The 16,185-nt window shown below is 32.1% G+C and overlaps 1 protein-coding gene and 1 long non-coding RNA gene across 14 annotated transcripts in view; one reads left to right on the top strand and one right to left on the bottom strand.

Moving 5' to 3' along the window:
* Positions 1–841, bottom strand: part of LOC143143539 (uncharacterized) — a 44,378-nt gene extending 43,537 nt beyond the window's left edge. Inside the window, exon 1 of one of the 2 annotated variants that reach the window (XR_012991177.1) lies at positions 804–841. This is a non-coding gene — a long non-coding RNA (uncharacterized LOC143143539). Of the gene's footprint in view, positions 1–618; positions 716–803 lie in introns of those variants that run through there. The other variant, XR_012991176.1, reaches the window with a different exon arrangement.
* The window catches only part of LOC143143536 (uncharacterized), a 297,264-nt gene that overhangs the window by 210,925 nt on the left and 70,154 nt on the right, over positions 1–16,185 (top strand). For 8 of the 12 annotated variants that reach the window (XM_076304899.1, XM_076304896.1, XM_076304897.1 and 5 more), the window contains 3 exons: positions 5,553–5,588; positions 8,606–8,641; positions 15,822–15,895. In XM_076304899.1, the coding sequence (XP_076161014.1) occupies positions 5,553–5,588; positions 8,606–8,641; positions 15,822–15,895 (146 nt within the window). The remainder of the gene's footprint in view (positions 1–5,552; positions 5,589–8,605; positions 8,642–15,821; positions 15,896–16,185) is intronic. The other 4 variants (XM_076304894.1, XM_076304893.1, XM_076304898.1 and 1 more) reach the window with 3 other exon arrangements.

Genomic DNA, 16,185 nt, shown 5'->3' with positions numbered 1-16,185 from the left:
CATTCGTATCAGATTTGCGAACGGTTTGGACGCGAAAACCAAGCTTGTTGAAACAAATACGATTACCCCGTTCCGCGTACGCGTCGGTTGACAAATGCAGATGTTCGTCCCCCCTCCCCCTCTCCGCCAAAAAACGAAAGATTAATTTGTTTCCACGCGCTCGAAAGGAATTCTTTTTCGACTCTTTTTCAAGGAAATTTTTTACGGAAATCGAAGGGAACATTTTTCTACGTGTTGGTTTGCGTAACGAAATTGCATGCATATTTTAGCTGCGTAGTTTCACATTGACATTTCAAGCTAAAACAAAAATTAATAATACCGTTTCGTTTCTCCGCGGGTACAGTTACGACTGTTGGGGAAAGATTTATACTTGGATGTGTACAGGGTGCCATGTTAAACTATAGAATCGATATCGAAAAGCGTGTTCATTGTGTTGATAAAATGTCGTGTAAACACAGATCCTCAAACGTTTTATTATCAAAATTGTGTATTAAATTTTATATATTAAATTTGTATTATATATATATTATACAAAAAACGAATAAAATGAATATTGTGTAAATATTCGACTGTTACGAACAAGCTTTGAACATTCGAATATTAAGAAATTGAATATACCAGATATATAGGGAAACTGTTCCTTCCTTTTGATACATCTCTGAAAGGTCATCATTCTGTATCTGTGAATCTTATTTTCTCTAAAGTGTCCTAAAGAGACGAGTAGTCACCCTTTCCTATATTTGATACATTCAAGTATTATTACTCGAGAAATTAAAAAAAAAAAAAACAAACGATGGACTTACAGAAATTAATTTCTAATCCACAATCGCACTACTCAAACGGTACGAATATCCAGATACTCGATCGACGCACAAACTGTTCTAACGTTCAAGTATCCGACAGGAAAAATTCGATAAGTAATGCCAACTCTGCTATTCTACGTAGCAAGAAAGATCGGTTCTGGAAAGAATTGCGAAACGTACTGAGTCAGACGTTTTAGTCAGATGTCGCAATGCCTACGAACGATCAAAGTTACTCGATACATTCTACTTACTCGTACTGCCACATTTCTCCTTAACCCGTACCTAATCTTTCCTTCTCCCTGTAGTATACGCGTGTATTATTAGCTACAATACTCTTATGGAAACCTAGAACTTCGAGCAGAAATCGAGAAAATTTCTATCTAAATAATTTATTTGTTTCTAGATAGTTTATTTATTTCGAAAAGTAAATAAATGATAAAATTCTTACTCGTTGAATAAAAAAGAAAAGAAAATTCTTACTCGTTGAATAAAAAAGAAAAGAAAATTCTTACTCGTTGAATAAAAAATGAAAGATAAAATTCTTACTCGTTGAAAAAAAAATAAAAGGTAAAATTCTTACTCGTTGAATAAAAAATAAAAGATAAAATTCTTACTCGAAAAAAAATAAAAGATAAAATTCTTACTAGTTGAATAAAAAGTAAAGTGTGAAGTGTATGAGAAAAAATGAATCAAAATTCAAGCAACAGATTGAATCGTTATTTTATAGACTGTATCGTTAAATGTTGGTATTATTCCTCATCTTTTATTTGAATAAACATTGGTCCATCCCTGACTTCGAACATGAACCGAATTCGCTCGGCACAACACGAGAGCAAGACATAAATAATCGTTGCTAGATACTAGATAACGACGGGAATGCCAAGATTAGTCCGCGATTACTATCTATATTATGACACGTAGTTATTCTAACGCTGAAATGGCAGACATCCATTTAGCGCACAAACGAGCGAATACGAGTAGCACGGACTCCAACATCTTTATCGAGGAACGTCCACTTACGTTACGACCGTGACTAATCTTAAGCTATTACCGTCATTCTTATCGTTATACGTTACTTAACTACGATTGTTTATACTATCGCGATCGAGCAGATTAGAATCGCACGAGATATTTCTCACATCTCTGATACATAAGTCTGAAAATCTTCGACACGTTCGCCGTCAAGCCGATTTTACGAAATACTATCGCTATTTAAACTTTTAACGCAAGACTCGTATTTCTTTCAAATTTGAACAAAAGTTTCACTTTCAAAAATATAAGCAACGTTTGTACGTAACGTTTATTCGTATTCGAATGTCGTGTTTTAAACAATTTCATCGTGGTAATATTATTACGATAAAAATAACAGTTACCGGTGGATTAATATTTAACGACGAACAACTGGAACACTTTGCTCGGCGACGAACAGCGGATCAACCATAAAAGAAAAGAAATTTCACTCGAAACGTTTGTCGGGATTGTTCGTTTTATATTTGGAACATAAATTGAAAAAAGTTACAAAAGAAAGTTGGCGTTTCGCCCGAACCTTGCGAACCTTGCAAACCTTGCCTCACCTTGCCTTATAGACGTAGTTGTATGTTTGATCGACTCCGGGTTCAGAGTTCTTAAGCAGCGAGCTCGTTAGCTAGATGGCCCCTTTCAAACATCGTTTTCAAATGGCGTCATCAAGTGGTCGATAAACGAAACAAAAGTGCCATTACCAAATTCGGGGCATGATTAAAAAAAAGGATAGAAATTGAAACTTACCGATAAATTATTATACATTGCTGAGTAATAATGAATCGAAAAATGTTTGCTCTATAACTGTTAGCAAATCAAGTATAAAAGAAGAGGCCAGATGAATTCATCGAGGTTGAATTGATACAACTGTGCAGAGTGTTCAGAGTTTTTAAAGCGTGCATTCTGTGTATAAAAGTAGACCAAAAATTTGAAATCAAATTTTGACGTATAGTTCTTTGTTTTCTACAAAATCGATTCTGAAAATTCGTTTAATACGTGTGCAATTCAATACGACTTGGAAATGCGTCTGACAGTAAAATACCAAGCTTTATAATTAGTCATAGTCATAGTTTTATAGCCAGGCAGCCAAGAAATTTATATTCTCCACAATAACTTCATTATTTAGTAATGTATACGAATTATTTTGGTACAAAGAGCAATATTAATAGGGCCTATCCAGCACAGTCTGCCTTTAATATGACGCTATTCGTTTCATTCTATCATCGTTTGTACATACAATGTATGTACTTTGTTAATTCTTTATTTATTTATAAGAATATCTATTCTGCCAAACATCACGTGATGTACTATGTATATACTTTATATTTGTAACAATTGGATAAAAATATTTGTAAAATTATTAATTTTTTTAAATCGAGTCAACCAACCTATCCCATAATGAAATTATATTTTACCAGTGCATAAAGGGATTAATCGTTGGACACAATTTGATTGAATTAATTTTGTATTGATAAACTATCGAATAATTGGATAGAATTCAAACAATTAATAATCTTACGTCTAACGTATGATTTTCTAGATAAAATATTCGGGATAAAATGCAGTTATATAGCTAAGAGTTTTTTTTCTAAATATTAGAAAATTTATTTTCTAAATAAAGAATTAATTTATTTTCAAAATAAAGTTACCCTTAAATTGGCAAAACATTAAAGCTAAAATGGAGCATAGATTAATTATTAAAAACGTAATACCGTTTTATTTCTATTCGTACCTTTTCAAAAATATTCTTGAACTTATGTCCTGACCTGATATCCGTTTTAATCTGGTTTTAAATAATTGAAAGATGATAAAATCGACGAAAATCCGATAATACCATACTACCTGTTAATTTTTAGACACGAACGCAAGTAGAAATGGTAAGTAATGGACAGACTCGTTAGTCAGTAGATCGTACGGAATTGCACGCATCCCGAGCGAATTTTTAAAATCGATTTTTTTTTTTTCAAAAATAAAGCCTCGTATGAAACAATTTATTCCATATTTTCCAATTATTTTTACACGTAGAATCACCCCGTGAGCGTTCGTACAGCCCTAAAACCCTCTGTACACAGAGAAATAGAAAGCCACCTCGACCACTTTAAGTTACACACGAATCGTTCGTTGGGTAAAAAAATATTTCGAATTAAAATCACATAGCATCGAGAGGTGTGCATTGTACAACAATTAATTTTGAATAATTTTGCTTTTCTATCGAAATGCAAGGATCTCACCTTGAGTTTTTTTAAATGGAACACTCGACTTCTCGTTCTGATATTCGAAAGTGTATCGAACGTTGTACAAAAATTCTATCAGGGTACATTGGATCGAAACTCAATATTTACCAAGATTTTCCTAACATAATTTCTGCTGAAAATGGAGTTCAAATGTTGTCCATTGTGCTGAATCGAAACGCGCAATCGGTTAATGAGTAAGTGTGACACATGTTGATGTGGTTCTACGTTATAGATTCACTACTACACCAAGTAATTCTATAACTGCAGAAGCACTTTGACGTGTGTCATCCCGATTTATTAACCAATAAAGCATTGAATGTAACGCACAACGTTGCAGCCATCATTTCCGTTAGAAACGATTTAATTGATATTTTGATAATTACTAACTTTTGCCGTTATACACTGCAATATACTTTTCCGCAACGTTCGATACTCTTTTGAATTTCAAAGTAAACTCGCGTACCGTTTTACTTTGAAAAAAGTGTTGATACGAACGTAAAATAGCAATATACTGATTACGATAATATATACTATGCAACTTTTGTTCCAAACATTTCTTTACGTATTCAAGATCTTGTTAGGTGATTCACATAATGTGAAAATCAACGTGTTAAATCATAAAGGAAGCATTTACACGACACTTTTTATCGTTACAATGAACGCACAGTTGACATACGTGTCTAAAGTTTGAGATCTTGTTTTAAGAACATTCTACATGTTCTTGATTAGAAAATGAAAATACTGATTAGCATTCAATTTGGGACTACTTGTAGAATTTTTTGTACTCGAATATTCGACGAATATAATTCTAATACTATTCGAATATTTCGTATACTGGTTAAGTATTGGGTTATTCATAGTATTTTTCCATAGTATCATATGGATTATAAATCAAGTTCTTTAAATTCACCGATAGTTAATTCATTGTTTGATTAGTAATATTCCAATACTTAAATATCTAAATAACGCTATTCGTGTTCTCAAATATTCAAGTAACGTTATTCGAGTTCTAAAATATTCGGTATAACAATATTCGAATACTTAGATATTCGAGTAACGATATTCAAGATACTACGCGTAGTATTTGAATACCTATAAAATATTCGACTACGAAATTATTCGCTTATGAAACTATTCGAATTGTCCCAGCTGTGATTTGAAATAGGCTCGTTCGAATTCTATCCTGTCCCATCGTGGTTGTCTTCGATCCGCGTGTTCAAAATCAGTCGCGGCGAGGTATCGCTGAAAAGTCGGCATTCGATTAAAGATTACAAACGATAACTGTACATACGTGTGCGTACGTGATTAACCATCGTGAAAGTATCGAATTGGTTGAAGCAATTATCAACGCGATACATTCCGTAACGGAACGTGTATCACGATACTATTGCGAACACAATCGGTTCGCGAAATAATTGCTTTTGCATGAACGCGAAAGTACCTAACCCACTTTCCGTCTAAATGAGTTTTTAATTTTTTATACCCCTTCTTACAGGGCGTGGCCGGGGCGTCGGGCAAGAACGGTTTTCCGGTATATTATTTTTTATTTTCTTTCCAGTCCTTTGTCTCTCTATCTGTCTACTTTTCTCTTTTTCATCTCTATTTCTGTACACTATTCATTTACTCTTCCTCACATTCATACATAACAACCACTAAATCGTATTTTGTATTAGCGCATTTCATGTAGACTCTTTTTTGCCGATCTCTCTCTCTCTCTCTCTCTCTTTCTCTCTCTCTCTCTCTCTCTCTCTCTCTCTCTCTCTCTCTCTCTCTCTCTCTGTCTCTCTGTCTCGCTCGTTCGCTCTTTCTCTGTTTGTCTGTCTTTTTGTAAATTTTTCAGCCCGTTTGATCTGTGCTTTTTTTTCCTGTATTTGCACAATATCCTTTTTTTTATACATTTTTTCACGGTATCATACATACATCAAGCGTGCAACTGAATTTCAATATTTGCTTCCAAATATGGCGCAACAGTTTGCTGCCGAAGAAACAATTTGCAAATAAGAAAAATAATTTAACAATGATTCAAGTTTTAAACGTGAGAGTTTGTTAGAGCTTACGTTACCACGTTTGCATCTGAACGATATAATATACATATATATACTGTCAGTAGGTATGCAAATGAATCTATAGTATAAAATATGCTTGGTTTGTTTAATTCGATCAAGCAAACCGTTTATTTGGATAACTTGTTTTTAAGGAGATATGTGTTTTGATTTGAAGAAGATACTGTAACTTTTGTTTCTACGTTATCTTAAAAGTATACATTATTAACATATTATGGAAAAATATTATTAGGACGTATATTTTATGAACAATCAAATAAACAAATGACTTTACCTTTTTCCTGGACCTTCAGACTGATCTGAACTTTTACAAAGCATTCTCTATTACAGATGTTCGAAATAATTGATTTCTTTTTTTCTTCGCATTGTATCATAGTTTTGGATTTCAAAAAAATATGTTTCTACATTATTAAAGTGAAATTCAAACAATTGGTAAAGTTATGGAAATTGAAAGGTAACCGCTTACAGATTAAAGTCGAATCGCTCAGCTCACGCAAGGCGTTCGCTTAAGGGTTCGATACAAAGGTGACTCAGTTTATTTTTTAGTATCCTCATTCGCATTTAGCGAAGATCACGATGCGATTAAACTAATCACTGTATTTCATTATGCATATACAATTGCTTGCGTGAGTGGAACCATCGCGTGACACGGTCCAAATTTACGTCATTTAGTGAAAGTTATATTACCTTTTTTTCGCTGGTAGAAGTATCTAAAATAATGTGGTAAGAAAAATGTGTATTTTTCGGTGGTATTGAACAAGCAGAGTTAATTGAAATCCTTATTAAAACGTTTAGGTAGCAAAATTTATAAGAATATGGTTGCACAGTTTAATTCTGACGATACAGATTTCATGATGCAATTATTACTTTTTATTTTCTAATTACTTGACTATGACCACATTTTTATCATTTATAATTAGTATTCAATAAACCGACCAATATGTATTTTTAAACAGTAAAAAACAGAATCAGTCTAAAATACAATAAGAATACATTTTCTTAAGGAATGTATAACAAGTTGAACAAATTAGAATAGTTACATGTACAAAAATATGAAATAGCATATAATGTAGAAAAAAGTAGAAAAAAGAATCAGTAATTATTAATCGTTAGAAATAAAATTGTGTCAATGATTAGTTGTGTCAGTATTAGTGAATTTTCAATGACATAATTGTAGTGAAAGTTGATAAAAAAAATTAAAATAAACCTATTGTAGTGTTCTAAAGTTGAAGGCTTCTGTAAGGGGAAACACCATCTTTCGGATTTAATATCGGTAAAAAAATAAAAATGTTAAAATATTTTAAACATGTATTAACTTTAAATAATATTTCTGACAATTTTCATAAAAGAATGTTAATGTACATAGAAAATGTAAAAATCCTCATAGCATGTTACCGAAATTTCTTAGTCGTACTATATGATGAACTGGATTTCTCTATTCCTAATGGTATATAATTGCACAAGATTAAAACATAAAAATAAATAAATGTCGTTATCAATTCACCTAAGAATTTTAAAATAATAAATTTTCAATTTTTTTTGGAAAAACAAACTTATTTAAAAAGAAATAAATTTTGCTGAAAGAATCGAAATTTGTTGAACTTTCCTCACAAAGTATTATCAGAAGAAAGAAACTCCGTATATACAACAATAACAAATGTTACTACGAATATACAGTTCAAAGTTTACGTAAATGAAACAAATAGTTTCTGAGAAAAATTACTCCACAGTTTAAAAAGAATCTATTACAAGAGAAACGCGTTTGAAGTTTAAGGATTGGAGCACTTTAGTATCGAAAAAACATTATACTTGCGTTTATATTGCAATTTTCACCCGAATATTGTAACACAATAATTTGATTGTCTTAAACTTTAAGAAAATGCGATAAAAAATGTCGACTTTTCGCGATCGAAAAAGTGGTGTTCTCCCTCGGATGCTGTTTATCGATCCGAAAGAAAAAAACGTACAGGTACGTTGCGTAAGAATTTTTATATATAAATAACGGTAAGAAAAGTTTCTTTTCACTTTCGAAGCCATTCAATAAAATACTCTGCTTGCTTTGCCGATAGAAAATGCGGGAATGGTGGCAAACGAGTTTTAAAGGTCTGCGCCGTGAACTACCTATGTGTTTCTTAGAATTCTACTAGTTCGTGCGCCTCACATGAGGAACAATGTGACGCTGCGAGTGCATTGCTCTTGGAGATGCACGAGCAGATGTGCAAGGTTACCTGCAGCCGTGTCTCTTTTCCGCCTCGTTTAAATCACATTTAATCAGCGTAATCGCAGCCGGCATATTTGGAAGCATTTTAATGTACTACGACACTCGATGACGCCTCTATCTGTTGCGTTAGCTCGCGGACGAACATATTACATACACAAGGAATGATATTTTCAAAGGCTGTCCCATAGCCTTTTCGATTTTTCACTTTCTTTCGTCACCGCAGCCGACGATCGACCATTCGAACTTACTAATGTTTTCTTTCAGGGACCCATCGGGATGGACGGACCAAAAGGTGACCGGGTAAGTTTACACATTACTTATGTAGACTTAACGTAGAAGACTTTATACTTTAACCTTCGTGTGATAATTTCAATCGAGGAAGTTTTATCGTTTCTTAAAAAGGTGGCAGTTTTAACGAGAAACTTTGGTATTACTTATAATTTCGTAATAAATAAATTATATTATAGATAAATATATAATTTCATTATCAATTTAGAATAATAAAGCGTGTTCATTGTAAAATTGTATTATTAATAAGTTTCATTAAAACTACTTTCTTCTTATAAAACAATGAAAGAAATATTATTTATATTTATAGTAATATTTCTTTGGTCGCGTAAGAATTAATATTTATTATAAAATACATCATTTTATGATAAGTAATGAAGAATATATAGTAAAATCAAATGACATTAGTAACAATTTATCATCGGAGTTGTAAGATATGTGCAGGGTGCGATATAATTATAGCTGAAAAAATACGGTTAAACTGCAGTGGAAAGCAATTGCATTAAACTTTTGCACAGTTATGTTCTGAATTTCGTAAAAGAAATGCGACCAAGATTTAATCAAATAAGAATCACTTACTCGGTGGAAAAAGTTCCAAGTATGAGAGTCTCCATTCTTTTATCCCTACCGTGTTGGTTACTTATATCGAAGTATTCGCAATATTATTAATATTATTTAAAACAACCGATAATGTTAACAAATGTAGCAAATGAGATGTACACGAAACAAGATAGGAAAATAAATCTTGCTGCTTTAGAAATATTAAATAGTATAGGAGAAGAAGAAAATTGGATGAGAGAAATAATAAATATTACAAAACAAAAGAATTACATAACTTAAATAATATTGAAAAGTGTTAAAATTATAATGCAATGTATAATGTCAATTCTCAGTCAAAGACCGAAAAGCAAATAAAATAAACGTATCATTATTAGATATCTCGTATGAATAATAATTCATTTCATTAATATATTCCGAAAATTGATTACATAAAAACATTAATTTAGTATTGGCATCGAAACAGTGTGTATTAAAATATATTAATAAATTAAATACCTAAGGTTTATTTTATCAAAGTAATAATCATAAAAAGCATACTTTGATTATATGCTACCAAACTTTAAACAATTAAGTGACTGGTGAATGCAGCAAAAGGTGAAAGACTTCCATCAACAGGGAAACTAATGAAAAATCTCCCAAATTGATTTTCTCAATGACCTCGGTTTTACTTACAAAAATTTATATTTCAAAAAGGTTGGTTTTTTAAAAATTAAAATAAATTGAAATTCGTTTTATAAAGGTGCAGGCAGCTTATCAATAGATCAATAGATTGGTGATATTCTCCCAATAAAAGTAAAACCAAACATGACCATAGTCAGACTACTTTTAATTATTCTCTATCTAATTGATAGTTTTTGAAAAATAATCAATAACACAATATTAAAAATAATTTAAACGTGATCGGGTTTCGATTCATTTTCATCGAAAAAACCTCGCCAACTCATTAGTAGTACCGCATAAAATATTATATTAAAAAATACAAGAATCATCTCTCTCGTTAAAAATCATACAAAGTTGAGTTTGTACCTTTTAATAAAGAGTTACTGTACCATATGCATATTAGAAAATATTTTGTATTCTATAAGTAAATCTTTCAAACGCATCAAATGTTAATTTAAAAATTAGTCACGGTACCAACTAGAAAACAATGTTTAAATGAATTTTTCAAAATGCTTTCCATTTTGTGCTGTAGCAATAATACAATTTGTTATGAAATTCACTTTGCACTTTTTATCGAATTTCTTTTTAAATATTTCCGCATCCCCCTACTATTCTATTTCTTAAATTCCCAATATTTGTTAATCTTGTTTTGAATATTGCAAACTTTAAACAATTGGTCTTCTTTTATTAATTCATTGTCTTGGAAGCGTATTATTCAACCATTAGTATACTACTACTGGTGCAAAGGCTCTTCATTTTGATGAAAATAAAGATCTTCATTCAAATTTACGTTTTCAAAAGCCTGAACGATACAAAGTAAAAAAATATAATTCTAATTGATTTGAACTTATCATCATTTAATTACCAAAAAAAAAAGAAATTTCGTTCGTATGCTTTTGGAGTAGCTAAACTGATAACCTTTTTTATTTTATTAAATTTCTTTTTAAGATGAAATCCAATTAAAAAATGTCCCACGATTTAAGAAAACGTTCAACAAATAAAAATAAATGGAATAGTTGCATTTCGCCTTGAAACTAAGAAACTATTTTATGTAATATTTCTCCCGTTGTTTTCCAAATATTTAAATATTAATTTTTCAAACGAACACTGTAGATATTTCGTACACTTATATTTTAAAATTTAAAAGATGTTCGAATTACGGTTAATAAAAAATAATCCTCGTGAGATTATGTTTGGAGAATCCTCACCAATCTATGGATAATATTCTATTGAAAGTAGAATCCTGATTATAATTCGTAGTCGAATGTAGAAGTTTCTGCAGTGATCAGGGTTTGTATAATAATGAAGGTAACCAATAAAAAGAATTTCACTAACACTGCATATCTCCACTATTTGTGGTCACTGCTATCAGTTAATTCCCTCTCCAACTCCCTCAGTTGCTGAGTGTCCATTCTTTCCCCCTCTATCTCAATCATTGCCAAGTATGACCAGCTCTTCCATTTGTCAACTCAATTAACAAGGCCCCCGTGCAGTAATCGAAATTCTTTTGCAATAAAAAATATAAAGCCCGATAGAGATCACCCTCGGTGAATTAACTCTTCCTATCAAACACTATAGCTTGATAACTGAGGAAAGATCCTTGAAAGGAAGAACACTGGTTCAGCTTCTATTTTTTCTTCAGTTCCTTGATGAAGATACTGTTTTTATGCTTTTTTTTTTAATCTAGGCATTTATCGATAACATCGAGAAACTGAATGCTAAAAATTATCAGCCTCCCAATTTGAACAATTTTTTAGATACGAAATATTAAATTTCTTATTCTTCTGGCTTCTAGATTTACTTTGTTCAGCCCTTTAACTGCGACAAAAAGTTGCCCAACAATTAATATTCTTGCGAGGTACGGCAATAATTTTTGACATAGTACTCCACTTGTTTTATTTAATAGATTTTCCCTCGGTATAATTATTTTACAAAGCGAGGAGAGAGTGTTGGTTAAAGAAATAAATGAAAGAATTAAACATAGTTAAACACGATTTTGTCTCGTCGTCTGATCTCATCCCCACCATGCTCGGGTCAATCCCTCAGGAATATTTTCCAAGTTGGTGAGTTATATATGGGAATCTCGGCTCTAGCCTGAGATGAAAAAGGTCAGTTCGTGCAATCTAAACGGTGCCAAACGTGAAAAGAAATGCACCGCCGTGAACATTTTCTAAGGAAATGCAGCACTTCTACCTTAAAGTAAATTTCGCTTTTTCATCACGTGAATGTGTACGAGCGTTTGTAAACGTTTAGCTCGTTCTCACTCGTCAAAAGAATTAATTCTCAAAAGAAACCCGATTTCGCTAAAGAGAAAGGGTTTCTGTTAAACCTCGTAGTACCGAGGTAAAACTCGATCGAAGAATCACGGATTTATGTTCGATACAGCAAAACATAAGAAACACGAGCAATGTCGTTTCGCCTATCAACCATAAATATGTTAGAACGACACGTACTACACAGTCCGCAGCGTTCTTCCGGGGAAATAGTCAATCGGATACACGTAACGCAAACCAGACAAGCATGCACGCATTGGATGATCGTCACAAATACATGTATGTGTACATACATATGTAACGTAAATACAAACATTTCTTATGATTTATCTACGTATGCACGCGTTCAAGCAAATGTACCCATATACAGTACCTAATAATACCATCTGGCGGTATGGAAATTAGAGAAAGCTGATTAAAGGAAATCATCTCGAATCTTCACGATTTGTTTTTCTCTTACCAAGAGATAGAAAAATACTAACTTTCTACGAATCAAAGGAAGAGACTTGAAAGCTGTGCACAGTGAATATAAAGGTTTGCATCATCACCGGTAGAGTTCTTAATGTCTACGTGTATAATTTATTTGAGCTGAGGATAAGTAATTTCGTAAAATATTGTTCTGGTATTTTTCACAACAGTGACATCGATGTATATCTTTCTCTTTATGAACGATTTATCAACAGTTTGCAATATAACTATATCAATATATTTTTCTTTGTAAACGACTTATCAACAGTTTTCAATATAACTATATCTATAGCTTTTTCTTTATAAACGACTTATCAACAGTTTCCAATATAACAATATCTACATATTTTCCTTTGTAAACGACTTATCAACAGTTTTCAATATATCTATATCTATATATCTTTCTTTATGAACAATTTATCAACAGTTTACAAAGCGTAGAATTTAATAAGGTCTAGTGCTATTATTGCAGCAATTAACGCAAGTATCATTCTATTAGAATATTCTTATACAAAATATAAATTTGTTCGATCCTACTTTGTAAATCAATAGAAAATAATTTTCTGCTAATTTTACCATTGATTCGCTCAGAAACGTATATAATGTACTTTGACATGTGAGCAATAACGCAAAAATTGCCGGATATAAGGTACAAATGAACGTACAAACGTGTATAGACCCAGGGGGGTGGGGGGATGAGTAAGAAAGAACGAGTGGATTGCAAATATCAGGTGATATTTATTCAGCTGGTGGTCGAGTTGAAAGAATTTCGATTGACTCACGTAAGACCTGCGTTTATCCTTTCGATAGATGTCGTTTGGTTCAAGTCGAAAGCAAGTACAGTGAGCCTTCGAATTACGCGGATTCCTAAGAGCACGGTTGTGTCCTCATTTATATTCTTACATATATTTTGTATATAGAGTGTCCTTCGAAGGATGTATATATGAAACAGTACTTATTGGATAAAATTTTCTTCCCTTCAATTTTGTTCACGTACAAGAGTATGGTTCCGTTTGACTTGCGATACCTTTTTGAAATTAAAATTCTCTACCAAAAGTACATCTCCTTTTATACAATTAAATTTTGCGTGAAAAGCTCCCAAAATCGACTTTACTGTGCAAACGGAGAATTTATTCTATAGACAAATAATATCCCATAGCGAAGCAGGTAGTTTTAATGTCTGTATCTAATACCTTGGATCATCATTTTACTTCCATGAAACAAACGACATTCTTTTTCTGTTACGTAGTCCGCTTTCTTGAGAGTCGATCGATTGTTTCAATTACAGTCTGCAGCAACTGTTTGAAGAAACCATAAAATATTGGGTTAATATTATTAGAAGTTTCTGTTGTAACCATTAGAGAATTACGCTTTAATGTTTCAGTTTCTTTTACTAAAAATTTCTAGTATTAATGCCTAATACGTAAAACAAAGTTGAATACTCGATCTTATTAACAAACATTTTATTATAACTTTCGATCATAATTTGTTAGCCTTTTTCAGTTCAATTATATAATATAATCGTGAAATTACAATGAACGTTAAAATCAAATGAATTTACAATCTGATATTAAAACTACTGTTATTATTTTCTAATAATTGATAAATGTTATACAGCAATCACAAATTCTTCTAACATCAAGTACGTATAAGACATGTTCGCTGTTAAATGTCGATTTTATATAAAATCTTACATGACGATATAATTCAATTTTTTATTTCCCTGTTTATGTAAATACTTGGTCTTCATAATTCGATATCAGTTTTATTATTCTGTACTTATTGTCATAGTTTCTAATTGCTGGTAAACTCTGTTTAGTTCCCGAAGTACTAACAATTGTTTAAATTATTTTGAGCGTTTTTCCGTAATAAACATTCTTGAAAAGGCTTTAAATCGAAATCTCAAAATGAATTTACACTCTATCCGAAGAAAGAAACTTCTTAGATAAGTTCTCACCATCCATTCTAAGAATCCTTCTTTCACTCTATTGGATGGTAATCACTGATGGAGTAATTTTTATCAAACGTATTACAAATAGTATCGAAACTTCGTCAAGCAACATTTATTTAATCGTTGGTTCGTACATGCAAAATAAACCGATGGATTTAAAATCAAAATGTCTAGGAAGATGATTAACCGTAAAGTTTTCTTTTTCATACAAGGTGTAAAAATCGTAGAATATTTCTATTATATAATAACCTCAAAATGGCTTTGAGAGTGTAAACAATATTAAGACTGGAGACTCGTGTATGTAAAGCTTCGTCCACCAAACAAATTGATTCTTTTTTCGGGGCGATTATAATTAAATACAATTACTCCATAAAGTTTTCATTTTGTAATGGCATAAAGATGGTATCCATTATCACTTATGATATGTGTCTATGGAAATCTCAAATAAGGCTAAAAAAAAGTAATTGACAATTTTCACAAACATTATATCGCATAATCATAATGCAACATCGATTTAAGAAAACTTTTGGAATCTCGATTGATGTTACACATTTCTAGATTATTCATAACTCATCTTATTAGAATATAAATGTTGTGTTTCTTTAAAAATTAAGAAAATGAGAAACGTTGATATTAAAATACATTGCTTAAGGATATAGTATTCGCAGATAATGGAATGATGTAACAAATTCTAAATTTTAAATTAATTTTATCATTTATTATTCTCATTCTCTTAATACAGTATTAGAGACTTCTATCCTTTCTATAATTTCTATCTCAAAGATCAAGAGAAGAACGTACAAACTCGGGAAAATAAAAAATGAGTAGAGTTTTATTCGCGTAATAATAGACGATCGATAAAAACTCCACATAACTATCTATTCATTTGCAACATTTATTCGATTAACAGTTACTCGGATAACTCGATTCGAATCGTAATTTTTATTGAAGAAAAACACGTTGAAAATCGTTTAACTCGCACCGTTCGTAATTTTGATCTACGTAAGAATATTTCTCATCTCTACGGGAAACATTTTACAAAGTAATAAATAGCTCATATAATGAAGTCAACCACGCACGAGAGAATTTCACACGTGCACAGTTAGCTTGTGTTTTAACCGTGAAACAACGTTTAAACGCCCGGATAGTACGGTGCACAAGTTACAACTTTTGCGGCAAACGTTTCCGCGATCCAGCAAAACACGATGCTTTTGTTTCCAGTTTCAGCGCGGTAAGTCGTTATTTTTCTATCAAATACAACGATGTGTTTCATTTACAGGGCCAAGTCGGAGAGAAGGGGCAGAAAGGCGAACTGGGAAGTCCAGGGTTTGATGTCTTTTCCGCAGTAAAGGTATCTAACTACGCTATCTAGTGAAACCGAAAAAGCGCGACTTTTCTGCCCGCGAGATAACACACGTAACGCGAAAACGCATCGTTCTTTCGTCGAATTTTCTTATTTCCCTACCGCCCTTTGGAGGCCAGTTTCATAAAATTTTGCACCGCATATGGTCGAAGAGGCGGGCTCGTGTACGATCACGAACACGAGAAACAACTACGGAAAAAAGGCATAAAGTCTACGGCAAACATCGACGAGGAAGAACGCGGATGATAAAACGATGCGTTTTCCTGGCTACAGAAAATAT

This window comes from Ptiloglossa arizonensis, chromosome 2, assembly GCF_051014685.1.
Source record: "Ptiloglossa arizonensis isolate GNS036 chromosome 2, iyPtiAriz1_principal, whole genome shotgun sequence".
Taxonomy (NCBI): Eukaryota; Metazoa; Arthropoda; class Insecta; order Hymenoptera; family Colletidae; genus Ptiloglossa; species Ptiloglossa arizonensis.
Note: the sequence above shows the minus strand (reverse complement) of the source record. Positions and strands in the feature narration are given on the sequence as shown.